The sequence below is a fragment of the Salvelinus fontinalis genome, chromosome 33 (assembly GCF_029448725.1).
Source record: "Salvelinus fontinalis isolate EN_2023a chromosome 33, ASM2944872v1, whole genome shotgun sequence".
Taxonomy (NCBI): domain Eukaryota; kingdom Metazoa; phylum Chordata; class Actinopteri; order Salmoniformes; family Salmonidae; genus Salvelinus; species Salvelinus fontinalis.
Window position 1 is genome coordinate 51,190,723 of NC_074697.1, and position 16,080 is coordinate 51,206,802.

Genomic DNA, 16,080 nt, shown 5'->3' on the forward strand with positions numbered 1-16,080 from the left:
ACCATATACAACATTATTTTTTATATAAGACGAGAGCCTCGGCGGGGGTGCGGAGGCTCGACTGCTGATAACGCAGGGACACCCCCCCCCCCCCCCCCCATATTTATAAAATATATCAATAAACATATTGCTGTGGAACCCCATCTCTGCCCTGATCTTATAGACCTCCAATATTGAAAACAGGATTATTACATTTTCAAGGGGTGCTGTTGTCGTTTTTGCCGCTTCTTTCGGGCACAGGGCGGCTGGCAGGGTTTCGGAGCAACAAATGAAAAAATGGAAATAAATGACGACTTTAAAAAATCAAATGAGATGAATAAATAACAAAATAAATAAATAAAAAGCATTCACGGGGTCATTGTGGTTAGTGTGGATTTGGCATTGGTTCTGAAGGTCTTTACAAATGCAGCCATTTACCGTTTGGCATTTGTCTTATATAGACTGGGCCATTTGATTATCATTTAGATGGTTCCTATGATACCATCTGGCTTGCTTCCCAAATGGTACCCTGTTCCCTATATAGTGCACTACTCTTGACTAGAGACATACGGGCCAAGGTCAAAAGTAGTGCTCTAGGGAATACAGCACCATTTGGGACGCAGCACTGGGGTGTCTTGCATTTGTCTCCAGTTCTGTTTCCCTCAATTGGCTCAATCATTGTTGTCTGTGGTGCAGCAGCCTATTTGTCACTCAATCACAGATATTAATTGTATTCATGATGAGTGTATCAAATGTAATCCTCTTTTTTAGTGGGACTCAGTTTAAGTATTTCAATGTTGTGAGTATGTTTTATATTTTATGTTCATCTTTTTGCATGCGACTGGGTGTCTTTGTTAGCCTACAGTTAGTATGTAACAGTTGATTATGTGCATTTCTGGTTATGTGTCAAACATACTCACAATATTTAAATACATAAACTAGGTCCCCCCCCCAAAAAATGTATTACATTTGAAACACGTCATGAATACAACTAATAGCTCTGATTGACTCACAAATAGGCTGCTGCACAACAGACAACAATGATTGAGCCAATTGAGGGAAACAAAACAGGAGGCAAATGCAATTTGTATATTATGTGCATGTGTGTTCTTGTGATTGTGCACACATGTTTGTGTGTACAGTACCAGTCAAAAGTTTGGACACACCTACTCATTCAAGGATTTTTCTTTATTTGTACAATTTTCTACGTTGTAGAATATTAGTGAAGACATCAAAACTATGAAATAGCACATATGGAATAATGTAGTAACCAAAAAAGTGTTAAACAAATCAAAATAAATTTCATATTTGAGATTCTTTAAAGTAGCCACCCTTTGCCTTGATGACAGCTTTGCAAACTCTTGGTATTCTCTCAACCATCTTCATGAGGAAGGCTTTTCCAACAGTCTTGAAGGAGTTCCCACATATGCCGAGCACTTGTTGGCTGCTTTTCCTTCACTCTGCGGTCCAACTCATCCCAAACCATCTCAATTGGGTTGAGGTCGGTGATTGTGGAGGCCAGGTCACCTAATGCAGCACTCCATCACTCTCCTTGGTCAAATAGCCCTTACACAGTATGGAGGTGTGTTTTGGGTCATTGTCCTGTTGAAAAACAAATGATGGTATACTAAGCGCAATCCAGATGGGATGGCGTATCGCTGCAGCATGCTGTGGTAGCCAGGCTGTGCCTTAAATTCTAAATAAATCACAGACAGTGTCACCAGCAAATCGCCATCACACCTCCTCCTCCATGCTTCACGGTGAAGCACCTACTCTACGTCTCACGTAAACACGGCAGTTGGAACCAAAAATCTAATTTGGACTCATCATTCCAAAGGACAGATTTCCTGGCCCAAGCAAGTCTCTTCTTCCTATTTGTGTCCTTTAGTAGTGGTTTCTTTGCTGCAGTTTGACCATGAAGGCCTGATTCACACAGTCTCCTCTGAACAGTTGATGTTGATGTGTCTGTTACTTGAACTCTGAAGCATTTATTTGGGCTGCAATTTCTGAGACTGGTAACTAATGAACTTATCCTCTGCAACAGAGGTAACTCTGGGTCTTCCTTTCCTGTGGCGGTCCTCATGAGAGCCAGTTTCATCATAGCGCTTGACGGTTTTTGCGACTGCACTTGACACTTCAAAAGTTCTTAAGTTTCCAGATTGACTGACCTTCATGTCTTAAAGTAATGATGGACAGTCGTTTCTCTTTGCCTTTTTGAGCTGTTCTTGCCATAATATGGACTTGGTTTTTTACCAAATGGGGCTATCTTTTGTATACCACCCCTACCTTGTCACAACACAACTGATTGGGCACACCTGTTAATTGAAATGCATTCCATGTGACTACCTCATGAAGCTGGTTGAGAGAATGCCAAGTGTGTGCAAAGCTGTCATTAAGGCAAAGGGTGGCTACTTTGAAGAATCTCAAATATAAAATATATTTTGATTTGTTTAACAATTTTTTGCTTACAACATTATTCCATTCGTGTTATTTGATAGTTTTGATGTCTTCACTATTATTCTACAATGTAGGAAATAGTACAAATAAAGAAAAGCCCTTGAATGAGTAGATGTGTCCAAACTTTTGACTGGTACTGTATGTGGAGGAGGGTGATGGATATAAAGGGAGTTAAATTAAAAAACAAGAGAACAGAGAGACGCTCCGTCCTAGTGGTGTTGTCACATTCTGACCTTAGTTCCTTTGTTTTGTCTTTTGTTTTATTATTTTATTTATTTATTTATTTTACCGTTATTTTACCAGGTAAGTTGACTGAGAACACGTTCTCATTTGCAGCAACGACCTGGGGAATAGTTACAGGGGAGAGGAGGGGGATGAATGAGCCAATTGTAAACTGGGGATTATTAGGTGACCATGATGGTTTGAGGGCCAGATTGGGAATTTGGCCAGGACACCGGGGTTAACACCCCTACTCTTACGATAAGTGCCATGGGATCTTTAATGACCTCAGAGAGTCAGGACACCCGTTTAACGTCCCATCCGAAAGACGGCACCCTACACAGGGCAGTGTCACTGCCCTGGGGCATTGGGATATTTTATTAGACCAGAGGAAAGAGTGCCTCCTACTGGCCCTCCAACACCACTTCCAGCAGCATCTGGTCTCCCATCCAGGGACTGACCAGGACCAACCCTGCTTAGCTTCAGAATCAAGCCAGCAGTGGTATGCAGGTCAGGGCGTGAGTTGGGTGGGTTGTCTATGTTAGTTTTTCTATGATTTTCTATTTCTGTGTTTGGCCTGATATGGTTCTCAATCAGAGGTAGCTGTCAATCGTTGTCCCTGATTGGGAACCATATTTAGGTAGCCTGTTTTCTGTTGGGTTTTGTGGGTGGTTATTTTCAGTCTTTGTGTGTCTGCACCAGATAGAACTGTTTTGGTTGTTTCTTTGTTGTTTTGTTATTCAGTGTTCAGTTTTGTTTATTATTAAATATCATGAACACTTACCACGCTGCACCTTGGTCCTCACCTTCTTCCACCGACGACAGCCGTTACAGGTGTCTTAGTTACTGCTCCCTTCAGCCCTCTCTCGCCTTCACCCCGCTAAAACCACACGTCTTTACTCAAACTGGAACCCTGCTTCTTAAAAAATAAAGAAAAACCCTTGAAGGATTAGGTGTTTCCAATCTTTTGACTTGTACTGTATGTGCATGTGGGTGCGTGTTTCATGGTCACAGGCAGTCCGGTATTGGATTATGAAGTGTTAGTGTGGTTGAAATAAAGGAGTGATCTCTCCTCTCTCTTTGCTTCTCTTCCCCTCCCTCTCTTCTCGGGTCTGTCGAAGGGAAGGCGGGGGGGTTATAGGTTACGACTTCTGCTGACTCCAGTACTCAACTAATCAAGATGAGCCTCTCCCTTTCGCCCTCTCTCACTCCCCCAGTCTTTCCCCTGCCAAGTGGAGTGGCTGCAATTGAATATAGTCTAATACAAATTTAAGGACTGACAGAGGGAGACAGAGGAGGTGGTGTGGCGGACTGGCGTGGAGGTGTCCATCCGTTAAAAGAAAGGGAGTGCAAGAGAGAGAGAAGGGGGGGAGAGGGATAGAGGAGTGAGAGAGGGAGAGGCTGACCTTGATGGCTGAGTGAATAGGGAAGAAGGACCAGACAGTTTGTCGTAACCCAGCTGTTTGAGCTTGCCTGGCTGGTGCAATAGAATAGTCCCAAAAGTCATTCAAAAACAGAGTGGCCAAAGGTAGAGAAAAATTGTCCTGATATATACACTGAGTGTACAAAACATTATGAACACCTGCTCTTTCCATGACAGACTGACCAGGTAAATCCAGGTGAAAGCTATGATCCCTTATTGATGCCGCTTGTTAAATCCACTTGAAGTGTAGATGAAGGGGAGTTTATGTTTTTATTTAACCTTTATTTAACTAAGCAAGTCAGTTAAGAACAACTTCTTATTTACAATGACGACCTACCCCGGTCAAACCTGGACGATGCTGGGCCAATTGTGCGCCGTCCTATGGGACTCCCAATCACGGCCGGATGTGATGCAGCCTAGATTCGAACCAGGTGCTGCAGTGACGCCTCTTGCACTGAGATGCAGTGCCTTAGACTGCTGCGCCACTCAAGAAAGATTTTTAAGCCTTGAGGCAATTAAGACAATGATTGTGTGTGTGTACCATTGAGGGTGAATGGGGAAGAAGGAAGATTGAAGTGCCTTTGAACGGGGTACGATAGTAGGTGCTAGGCCCACCGGTTTGAGTGTGTCAAGAACTGCAACGCTGCTGGGTTTTTCACACTCAACAGTTTCTTGTCTGTATCAAGAATGGTCCACCACCCAAAGGAAGTCCAGCCAACTTGACACAACTGTGGGTAGCATTGGAGTCAAAATGGGCCAGCATCCCTGTGGAACGCTTTCGACACCTTGTAGAGTCCATGCCCCCCAACGAATTGAGGCTGTTCTGAGGGCAAACGGGGTGGGGTGCAACTCAATATTAGGAAGGCGTTCCTAATGTTTTTTACTCTCTGTGTATGTGTGCTAGTTTGTCTCTCTGTGTGTGCGTGTTCGTTTGTGTGTATTCCGTGATCTCCTTAGTGGTCTGGGTCCTTATTCCCTAATGTAAAAACACTTGTATTATCCTCTCAGACTACTCTCTCTCTCCTCTTTCCGCCGTAAATTGACACTTGTTGTGCTTCTGGTGGACAGCGGGGTCGATAGATAATACCAGTGAGCAGGAAAACATTGTCTGCAGACAGTGTCTGTGGCCTAACCCTCCCTGACCTACCCTGACCCCTCTTACTGTTTTAAAAGCTTTGAAAAGCTCTCATAAAGGGCCAATCTGTGATTGTTACATCCATTTTCTAACTTTTAAATGAATTATATATATACCCATTGCTTCCATGTAACTTATAAATGCCTCGTGAGCTTAGTTCAGTGTTGTTGTTGTTTGAGCTGCGGATTGCCCCTTTAAGAATATTATGTTGTGTTTGTTGTGTCTGGCTCAACTTTCTTAGGCCCTAATAGCTTCAGAGACAGTGGACAGGAATAGTCTACTCATTTCCCGCCTTTGTTTTGACTCTTAATGCCATCGTTGTTGTTTAGTATATAATGTTAAAGAAGCGGAGGCCTGAGAGCTGATGGGTTTCTTTCTATATATACGATTTAAGTGTACATTTATGTGTTGAGGATACACTGAGGCCATGGACAGTATATATACAGGGAACTGCATGAGTATATAGGAGTCTCCCGTATGTTCAATTGGGTTGAGATCTGGTGGCTGAGACGGCCACGGCATATGGTTTACATCGTTTTCATGCTCATCAAACCGTTCACTGACCGCTCATGCACCGGGGACATAGCCATGGTAGCTAAAATAATGGCCTGCCCCCTTAGTTAACTTTGGAAGCACCTGCTTTCAATATACTTTGTATCCCTAATTTACTCAAGTGTTTCCATTATTTTGGTAGTCACCTGTACATGAAGTGGAAGAATAATATTATATAATAATAATATTCACATTTGGTTTTTGTCTTTCATGTGAACTGCAGATCAAGGTGTTCACACGAGACGCGTGCCAAGACGCATGGGGCGGCAGGTAGCCTAGTGGTTAAGCGCGTTGGTCCAGTAACCGAAATTAACCCGAAAGGTTGCTGGTTCAAATCCCCAAGCCAACTAGGTGTAAAATCTGTTGATGTGTCCTTGAGCAAGGCACTTAACCCCAATTGCTCCTGTAGGTCGCTCTGCATAAGAGCGTCTGCTAAATGACTAAAATTAAAATGTAAAATGTCATTCCTGACTCCCAAATAGCACCCTATGGTCAAAAGTAGTGCACTACATAGGGAATAGGGTGCCAGTTGAGTTTCAACATGGTATTTTTGGGCCTTCTGATCGGTTTGCTAGGAGACTGAAGCTGGAATAATGGCTTAAGTCTCCCACTCAACCCACTGGTACTGGTTGTCTGTGGACGAGAAGAACAGAGAGATAAATAATGGGAAGAGAGTGGAGGTAGAGAGTGGAAGAGAGAGGGATAGTGATAGAGCGAGGGGTGGTATAGAAGAAGAGAGAGGGGAGGTGGTAGGGAGGGATAAAGGACCTTTCACTGTCTTTACACGGTCAGCCAGAGGATCCGCTGAGACAATGGAGAGAAATCCCCACTGCTGTGACCAAGAAGAGGGCCTTACGCCAGACAGACCTGGAGAGAGAGAGAGGGTTAGAGCGAGAGGTGCAAACCTGATGGCACGTGAGCCTGATGATGAGTGTGTGTGTAATTGGCTTAGGCTGCCGAGCGGATCAGTGTCCTCTGTGTGTGGAGATAATAGACTAGAGGGAGGCTGGAGGACTGGAGCAGCAGAGAGAGAGGGAGAGGAGGCCCCTACCAGGTCCTGCATGGATAGACCTCCACCCCTCCTCATTTAGGCCCCTACACCTGGATGAACACACCCGCAAGTACACACAGGCGCGTAGATGTGCATACATGAACGCACGGACACACACCATCCTCCTCCCTGCTCTCACACCCTACTCTTCACACTATAGGCTTCATTTAACCTTGAAGACACATTTTTATAGTTGAACAAATACATGTTTCTTATTTAACACACAGTAGCTATCTAAAGTGGTGGCTAGCTGTACCTCGAGCCCTGAAGTAACGAAACCCCGAAGTAAATCTAAATGACGCCGATACATCTAATCCAGGTGTTCACATGACAAGGTTTAATCTATTGAAAGTGTTTTTATATAGGATTCTATTGATGTGTTTAATTTGGTGATTATCTGGTGATTATCTATCTGTGGGGTGGTGTTTGTGTTCCCGCCTACATGTTTGTGTGTATGTTCCTGTTTTACTATACGTCTGAGTACCAGAAGTCCTCACAAGAATAGTAAACCAATGAAAGTTTTGCCGTTCCTCACAAGGAATACAGCTATTTTAGGTTTGGGGTTAAGGTTAGGGTCAGGTTTAAGGGGAAATAAGATTTTGAATTAGAATCTATTGTTTCTCCCCAAAAAGCGTAGTAAAATAAACGTGTGTGAGTCTGGCAGGTTAGATGTGTGCTCTGTAACAGAGAGGATGTGTGTACCGGTGAGAGGCGGGTCACAGCAGGACTGTTCTCCCGGGTGCCTGTCAATCAAACCAGGATCTGATCAGGCTGTCAGATGGCATCGCCCCCCCCCATTTGAAACGACAATAACAACAATCAGACAACCATTAAAACGACATGAAAGCCTCTTCTTTTCTCTTTCGCTCTCCCTCTCGCTCTCCCTCTCCCGCTTCTGCTTTTCATCTGCGGGGAGTTGTGAGGAGGAGAAGTGAAACTTTTTCTCTTGTCGGGCGGGCAACGCGCACGCACAAAGACACATGAACACACACGCACACTCGCCCCTGCGGCTATCATGGTGTGATGTTTCACGAAGGAGGGAGAGAGAGAGACAAACTGGGCTACTCTACCTCTCTTTTTTCCTCTCTTCCTACAGTTTTTTTTTTATTGCCGTTTGATTGGCCAGAGTCTAATTGAAGGGCCAAGCAATTTCAGATGCAGCGGGCATCGCAGGGACCCAGCTGGAGGTTTGGAAGTTTGGGAGGCGAGCGTTGCCTCTGGGGAGGACAATTAAAGTTTTTTATTTTTTTTATTGTTAATGAATTACGCAGAATGAATCGCGCTCTCTCATTTGTTCTCGCTCATTCGTTGGCTGTCTGTGTGAAATGCGGACACAGAAGAGCCTGTGGTCTGTGCTCTACCTAAGCCAGAGAGCATGGTGCGAACACACACACACACACACACAGACACACACACACACGCATCAAAATGAAAGTTGGATCAAGGATCAAAGGTGAAGTCTTTGTAGTAGATTGGTTGAATGAGAGAGCAATTGAACAGGTTGTGGAGCAAACAAGCCTTTTTGTGATTGAGCTCATTGATGTCAGATAGGGATGACAGATGTATCACAAATACAGACACAGCTGGGAGGCTCTGGCCTTGTACCTGACGCTGCATATATATCCCTCAGTGTTCAATTAACTATGAAATGCATTTTGTTACAAGGTCATTTTGTTTTAGACAGTCCAACACAAAGAAAACGGGGGGGGGGGGAGTATATTGTATGAAGCTATTGAATTCCATTGGCTGTGTATTAGAATGTTGGCTTGATATGTTTAGTCGGTTTGTGTTGTTTAAAGGCATGTCTGGGCGTGTGCGTCATTTAGGCCTACTTTGTCTTGGTCAGTAAAGCTCTCTTCCTATCGCTCTTTCTCTCTCTCCCAATCGCTCTTTCTCTCTCTCTCTCTCTCTCTCGCTCTCTCGCTCTCTCTCTCTCTCTCTCTCTCTCTCTCTCAATTTAAGGGCTTTATTGGCATGGGAAACATGGTAACATCGCCAAAGCAAGTGAAGGAGATAATAAACAAAAGTGAAATCAACAATAGAAATGAACAGTAAACATTACACTCACAAAAGACCCAAAAAGAATGAACACATTTCAAATGTCATATTATGTGGAAATATTTAGAGTACAAAAGGGAAAATAAATAAACATACATTTGGGTTGTATTTACAATGGTGTTTGTTCTTTACTGGTGGCAACAGGTCACACATTTTCTTGTGGCAACAGGTCACAAATCTTGCTGCTGTGATGGCACACTGTGGTATTTCACCCAGTAGATATGGGAGTTTATTAAAATTGGGTTTGTTTTCAAATTCTTTGTGGATCTGTGTAATCGGAGGGAAATATGTCTCTCTAATATGGTCATACATCTGGCAGGAGGTTAGGAAGTGCAGCTCAGTTTCCACCTCATTTTGTGGGCAGTGTGCACATAGCCTGTCTTCTCTTGAGAAACTGGTCTGCCTTTGGCGGCCTTTCTCAATAGCAAGGCTATTCTCACCGAGTCTGTACATTGTCAAAGCTTTCTGTAATTTTGGGTCAGTCACAGTGGTCCAGTATTCTGCCACTGTGTACTCTGTGTTTTAAGGCCAAATAGCATTCTAGTTTGCTCAGTTTTTTTTTTAATTCTTTCCAATGTGTCAAGTAATTATCTTTTTGTTTTCTCATGATTTGGTTGGGTCTATTTGAGTTGCTGTCCTGGGGCCATGTGGGGTCTGTTTGTGAACAGATTTATCTCTTTGTAGGTGATAGCTTTGTTATGGAAGGTTTGGGAATTGCTTCCTTTTAGGTGTTTGAATAATTGAATGGCTCTTTTCTGGATTTGGATAATTAGTGGGTATTGGCCTTATTCTGCTCTACGTGCATTATTTGGTGTTTTACTTTGTACACAGAGGATATTTTTGTAGAATTCTGCATGCGGATTCTCAATTTGGTGTTTATTCCATTTTGTGAATTCTTGGTTGGTGAGCGGACCCGAGACCTCACAACCATAAAGGGCGCAATGGGTTCTATAACTGATTCAAGTATTTTTAGCCAGATCCTAATTGGTAAGTCAAATTTGATGTTCCTTTTGATGGCAGAGAAGTCCCTTCTTGCCTTGTCTCTCAGCTCGTTCACAACTTTGTGGAAGTTACCTGTGGCGCTGATGTTTAGGCCGAGGTAAGTATAATTTTTTGTGTGCTCAAGGGCAACGGTGTCTAGATGGAATTTGTATTCGTGGTCCTGGCAACTGGACCTTTTTTGGAACACGATTATTTTGTCTTACCGAGATTTACTGTCAGGGCCCAGGTCTGACAGAATCTGTGCAGAAGATCTAGGTGCTGCTGTAGGCCCTCCTTGGTTGGACAGAAGCACCAGATCATCAGAAACAGTAGACATTTGACTTCAGATTCTAGTATGGTGAAGCTGGGTGCTGCAGATTGTTCTAGTGCCATTGCCAATTTGTTGATATATATGTTGAAGAGGGTGGGGCTTAAGCTGCATCCTTGTCTCACCCCATGCCCCTGTAGAATGAATGTGTGTTTTCTTGGCAATTTTAACCACACACTTATTGTTTGTATACATGGATTTTATAATGTCGTATGTTTTCCCCCAACACCACTTTCCATCAATTTGTATAGCAGATCCTCATGCCAAATTGAGTCAAAATCAACAAAAAATCAACAAAGCATGAGAAGACTTTGCTTTTGTTTTGGTTTGTTTGTTTGTCAATTAGGGTGTGCAGGGTGAATATGTGGTCTGTCGTATGGTAATTTGGTAAAAAGCCAATTTGACATTTGCTCAGTACATTGTTTTCACTGAGGAAATGTACGAGTCTGCTGTGATAATGATAACGCAAAGGATTTCCCCAAGGTTGCTGTTGACACATATCCCCCGGTCCTTGGTACCAAATATTGGGGAAGGTGCCAGAGCTAAGGATGTTGTTAAATAGTTTAAGTGTAGCCAATAGGAATTTGTGGCCTGTATATTCTATCATTTTATTGAGGGATACCGTCAACACAACAGGCCTTTTTTGGTTGGAGGGTTTTTGTATTTTGTCCTGTAGTTCAATCAATGTAATCTCTCTCTCCCTTCCTCTTTCCCCCTCTGTCTCCCCCACTGTCTCTCTTTCTCGCTCTCTCTCTCCCTCTGTCAGTGTCTCTGTTCTCCTGGCCATCGAGTAACTTTGATTGGAACTCGACTGGAATAACTCCCGCGCGGTGCCAAGCCACGCGCTGTCTTGGCACAGGATCCATTTTCAACATTTGACATGTTTATTTAACGGTTATATTAAGCTCGGCATTTGTCACGTTACGAACCTTCTTTTCTTCCCCGTGTGTAAATACACATGGTGTTATATGCAGAAGCCTGGGAGGCAGTGTAAACAAATGCAAATGTTTTGGGGGGGGGGGGGGCATAAATGACTAACTAAGATGATTGAAATGCACAATTATTATCCGGGACAACTTAAGCTCTGTGATGTTTCTGCCGACTGGTCGTTATGCATCACGACGGAGTGTTATTGTAATCACTGTTGTACTGGATGGTGGGCGGGGGGGGGGTACTTGTTAGTGTTGTGGATACTTGTTAGTGTTGTGGCAAGGAAACAAAACACAGAGAGGATTTAACTTCTTTAGGAAAACCGCCCTAATGTTACAAACAAACATTATGTTGTCATCCAGAGTCACATGTATTTATTTTCCAAGCTATAGCACACAATATTTTATATACAGCAGGTTTTGAAAGGACCAAATAGTTTGGTCTGCTTGGTGTTTACATTTTTGCCATGGAAGAAATATTGCAACACTGGTATCGTCACAGTCCGTGTGGGGGGGTGGGCGGGCGGGCGGGCGCCCTTGTGTGTATGTTTGGGCCCTGGGTGTTCTCCTGCCACTCAGTCATCTCTCCCAGTTTGATTGATAATTACAGCTGTCTGACAGTCCCAGTCCTACTGAGTTTGATCCACACTGTCACCTCCACCAACGGGAACAAAACCCTGCACCCCGCCACTCTCAAAGACCCACTCGGAGACTAACCCATGTTTTTTAAAAGGTGGGGAATATCAAGTTTCTTTATATCAAGAGATGGGGGGGGTGGGGGGGGGTTGACGTGTTTGTCATCTAAGACATAGCCGAGTGACACTTTTACATTAAAGGGGGTCATTATATTTTCCCGGCTGCCAAGGAAAGTGACGTTTTTACAAAGTGACAAGTTTACAGTTTGATAAATCAAATTTATGCGAGATGAGGAGAATGCATGGCGGGCTGTCAACGGTGGGGCCCGCACCTCCCTCGCTAAATGATACTCCCAGGCACCACATTCAAATTTCATCCCATTAGCATTTAATTTCTCCTCTAATCCTACACATCCTGTGTGTCTGTCTGTGTGTGTGTGTGTGTGTGTGTGTGTCTGTTTGTGTGCGCGTGCGTGGCTTGCAGTATAACCGCACCTTGCTTCCCAGAGAGCAATCTGAAGCGGCGGGCCGGGCTTTATAACGCTTTCACCCCGATGACTATCATTCTTCCTTGACAATTAAGACTCCTCAAATCTAATAGCAGAGATATTGGAATTACACCCGGCCCTTTGAGGCATGTCAAAACGCTGCTCTGCCCGCCACCCGATACAGCTGTCAAAGCAGTAAACACACACACACACACACACACACACACACACACACACACACACACACACACACACACACACACACACACACACACACACCTATGCATACGCAAGCACACACATGCTCCCACATGTATACTCACATGTTCAAATTCACACCCACACACCCACTACAGGACAGAACTATCATGACTCTTTTATATCTCCCACTTAAATGTGCTCTGTTTTTCTTCTCTCGAAAGACTTGTTACTGGCGCTTTTCTTTCATCTTTCCTTTCATACCCCTTGAGTGTGTCGCTTTTCAGAGAGAGCGAGAAAAGTGCTTTTTATTTGGTGGTGCTGCAGATGCTCTGCCCCCAGTGTGCTGTTCTGTTGACTCTCGTCTGAAACCCACAGCAAACGCTCCTCCGTCAACTTCCAAGGGCCACAGGGGTGTAATCATTGTACTCCAAATAAGTAATAACCACATAACTGAGAAAAAGCTATTTATACATAGGGCTAGTTAAGTGTTAAATGTTCACACCAGAGAATATGTTTCAGACACAGGAGGGGGAAAAAACACACCAAATCTTTTTTTTCCCGTATTCATTGAAAAATGTATTGAAACATTATAGTAACGAATAAACACAAAATAAATGCTAGCAGTGTGATTCTAACGGTTTTATTCTCTTCTCTCTTGCAGACACCTGCAGAACAGGCCAGGGCTCGACTCCAGCTGGTGCTCCAGGCTGCAGGTCAGTGGCTGATCCTAGTACTGTCCTTACGCAGACACCCTATCCTGTACAGAGGAAACACACTTCTGCCCATATAATTACCTCTTCAAATTTACACAGCAATACTTTTATCCTTTTTGGTAATTTAGCAGACTCTATTAACCCGAGCGACTTACAGTAGTGAGTACATACATTCACACTTTTTCATACTGCCCCCCTCTTGTTTAGGGCCAAATAGCTTTCTAGTTTGCGCTGTTTTTTTGTTGTAAATTCTTTCCAATGCGTCACTCATTCACTCACTTACTCACTCACTCTAGCCTCCCCAGTCTCCACTACTTCCGGCCCATGTTCTTCCTGTAGGCGAGCGCCTTTCAAACACGCATAAGTCATATTTCATCATCTGAGCTGTGTGTACGTTACACTCTGTATTTTGAGGAGTCATATTGTGAACCAGATGTGACGGGCTGAAATTGCACAGAGGGAAATCACCGCGACGTGTTTACAGTCAGGCCTGGCTGTCAGGCCCCATGTTTTTTTTATCTGAGGGAGGGAGGGAGGGAGGGAGAGAGAGAGAGAGAGAGAGTATGTGTGTGAGTGCAATTAGGTTTGTGTGTGTGTGTGCGTCACAGGAAACATATGAAAGGCCCCGACAGCCATGCATCATTTCAGAACCACCCACCCCTCTCTGCTGCACAGGCCTGTGAAAGACATCCTAAACATCCAAGTCCCATACAGACAGACACATACACACACACAACCTAGTGGAACGTGTGACATCACACTAAATAGGGAGAGGGGGAGGTAGAGAGAGGAGTAGAGATGAGGAGGGAGTGAGAAAGAGAGGAGGAATAGAGGAGGCAGAAAGAAAGATTGAGAGACAGAGTGCAAGGAAACGAGGGAAAGAGAGAGGAAGGAAGCGAGAGAAAGAGAGAGGAAGGAAAGGAGGGAAAGAGTGAGTAAGGAAACGAGGGAAAGAGTGAGTAAGGAAACGAGGGAAAGAGTGAGTAAGGAAACGAGGGTAAGAGTGAGGAAGGAAACGAGGGAAAGAGAGAGGAGGGAAAGCGGGAGGAAGGAAACGAGGGAAAGGGGGAGAAAGGAAATGAGGGAAAGGGGGAGGAAGGAAACGAGGGAAAGGGGGAGGAAGGAAACGAGGGAAAGGGGAGGAAGGAAACGAGGGAAAGGGGCAGGAAGGAAACGAGGGAAAGGGGCAGGAAGGAAATGAGGGAAAGGGGCAGGAAGGAAACGAGGGAAAGGCGGAGGAAGGAAACGAGCAAAAGGGGGAGGATGGAAACGAGGGAAAGAGAAGGGATGGAAACGAGGGAAAGAGAGAGGAAGGAAACGAGGGAAAGAGAGGAACGAAACGAGGGAAATAGAGGAAGGAAACGAGGGAAAGAGAGGAAGGAAACGAGGGAAAGAGAGGGGAAGGAAATGAGGGAAAGAGGGAGAAAGGAAATGAGGGAAAGAGAGAGAAGGAAACGAGGGGAAGAGTGAGGAAGAAAAGAGGGAAGAGAGAGGAAGGAAACGAGGGGAAGAGAGAGGAAGGAAACGAGTGAAATAGAGAGCGAGAGGAGGAATGCTGGCCAGCCTTCCCAGTCTCTCCATGTTTTCCTAATTTCCGTTGGATATGAATGGTGCTGCTATGTTGAGTGTCTGGAGTTGAGTAATTAGTGTTTATATGGCACTGTCACTGCTGCTGATCAGAGGCCTGTGGTTAATATGGAGTTAATATGGACACTGACACGGCAACACAACCTGTCTGTGTTCCCCTTACAGTGCACTACTTTTAACCATTTTTCCCCCAGAAATCCTATTTGGATAATTCCCGGATCTCCTGGTTATTGCATTCTAATTCCAGGAATCTTCCAACTTGTATTTCTGGGAATTTTGAAACACTACTCTGGTGGTGGTAGGCTAGTAAGGCAACTACCACTGAATTAGTTAGCAAATAACTTCAGGGCTTTCTCCCAGACACAGATGAAGACTTGTCCCCCTGTTAAACGCATACTCAATAAATCACCTCCATGAGTCAAGGACCAGGCTGAATCTTTGCCTGGAAAAGTGTCCGCAAGTGTCTTTTATGGAGGGCAAGGAGTTTTTCCTATTCCTTCGTCAGGAAGGGGAAAACTCTGTCTGCTTTATACTATTCTGTGAAATGTACTTACTCTACCTGTAGAATCAGCAGTATTTACTTTAATATCATCCCAGCCCCATAACGTTGTCTGGTGAGTGTGTGTGTAGATCATAGGCTGACAGCGAGTGTCACTGGACGTGAACGTTACTCCTGAGTATCAGTGGATAGCAGGATCCCTGGCCTCGCCTGCAGGACCGTGTGCTAATAATGATGCCTGTCTCTGTCTGGGAGAGAGGCTATAGTGTGTGCGCGTGTGTTTGCGTCCGTGTGTGAGCTTGTGTGCACATTATTACAGACTCACGACCTCCAGCCTACCCCCCCCCCCCCCCCCCCCCCCCCCCCCCCCCTGTCGATACTAATGTACTCCTAATGCCAGCGGGCCGTCATGAAAGAACCCCGGGTTTAAGTGCAGTTCACCTCTGGGCGGCAGAGCAGATAACAGACGGCCAGATGCGCACACACCCAGCGTGTTTAATGCACCCACCGTGTCTCTGGCTTTCCTCTTCTCTCCACAGAACCACATCCGTAATAAGCCTCGTATGGCCCAATAGAAAGGAAGCCGGCCGCCACACTCTTTTAGTCGGCATTCTAATGTTGCCGTCATTCCTCTGACGCCTCGGCAGGTTTGGGCAGGATCTTGGATCTCTCTCTCTCTTCTCTTTAATTGACTCTTTTTTTCTCTCGTTCCCCCCCTTTCTCTCTCTGTCCGTCTAACTGGTGGCTATCCTGTGAGCTGGGCCATGCTTGGCTTTAGGCTGTGTTTCCCTCGATTCCTTCCCAGGCCTTCTCACCAAGGCAGTGGTTGCGTCTCAAACGGCAAC

The 16,080-nt window shown here is 44.7% G+C and overlaps 1 protein-coding gene across 1 annotated transcript in view; it reads left to right on the forward strand.

The window, feature by feature from the left end:
• Positions 1 to 16,080, forward strand: part of LOC129832500 (serine/Arginine-related protein 53-like) — a gene marked incomplete at its 3' end in the record, with an annotated part of 156,829 nt that overhangs the window by 88,461 nt on the left and 52,288 nt on the right. The window contains 1 exon segment of the mRNA XM_055896622.1: positions 13,098 to 13,149. Coding sequence (XP_055752597.1) covers positions 13,098 to 13,149 — 52 coding nt within the window.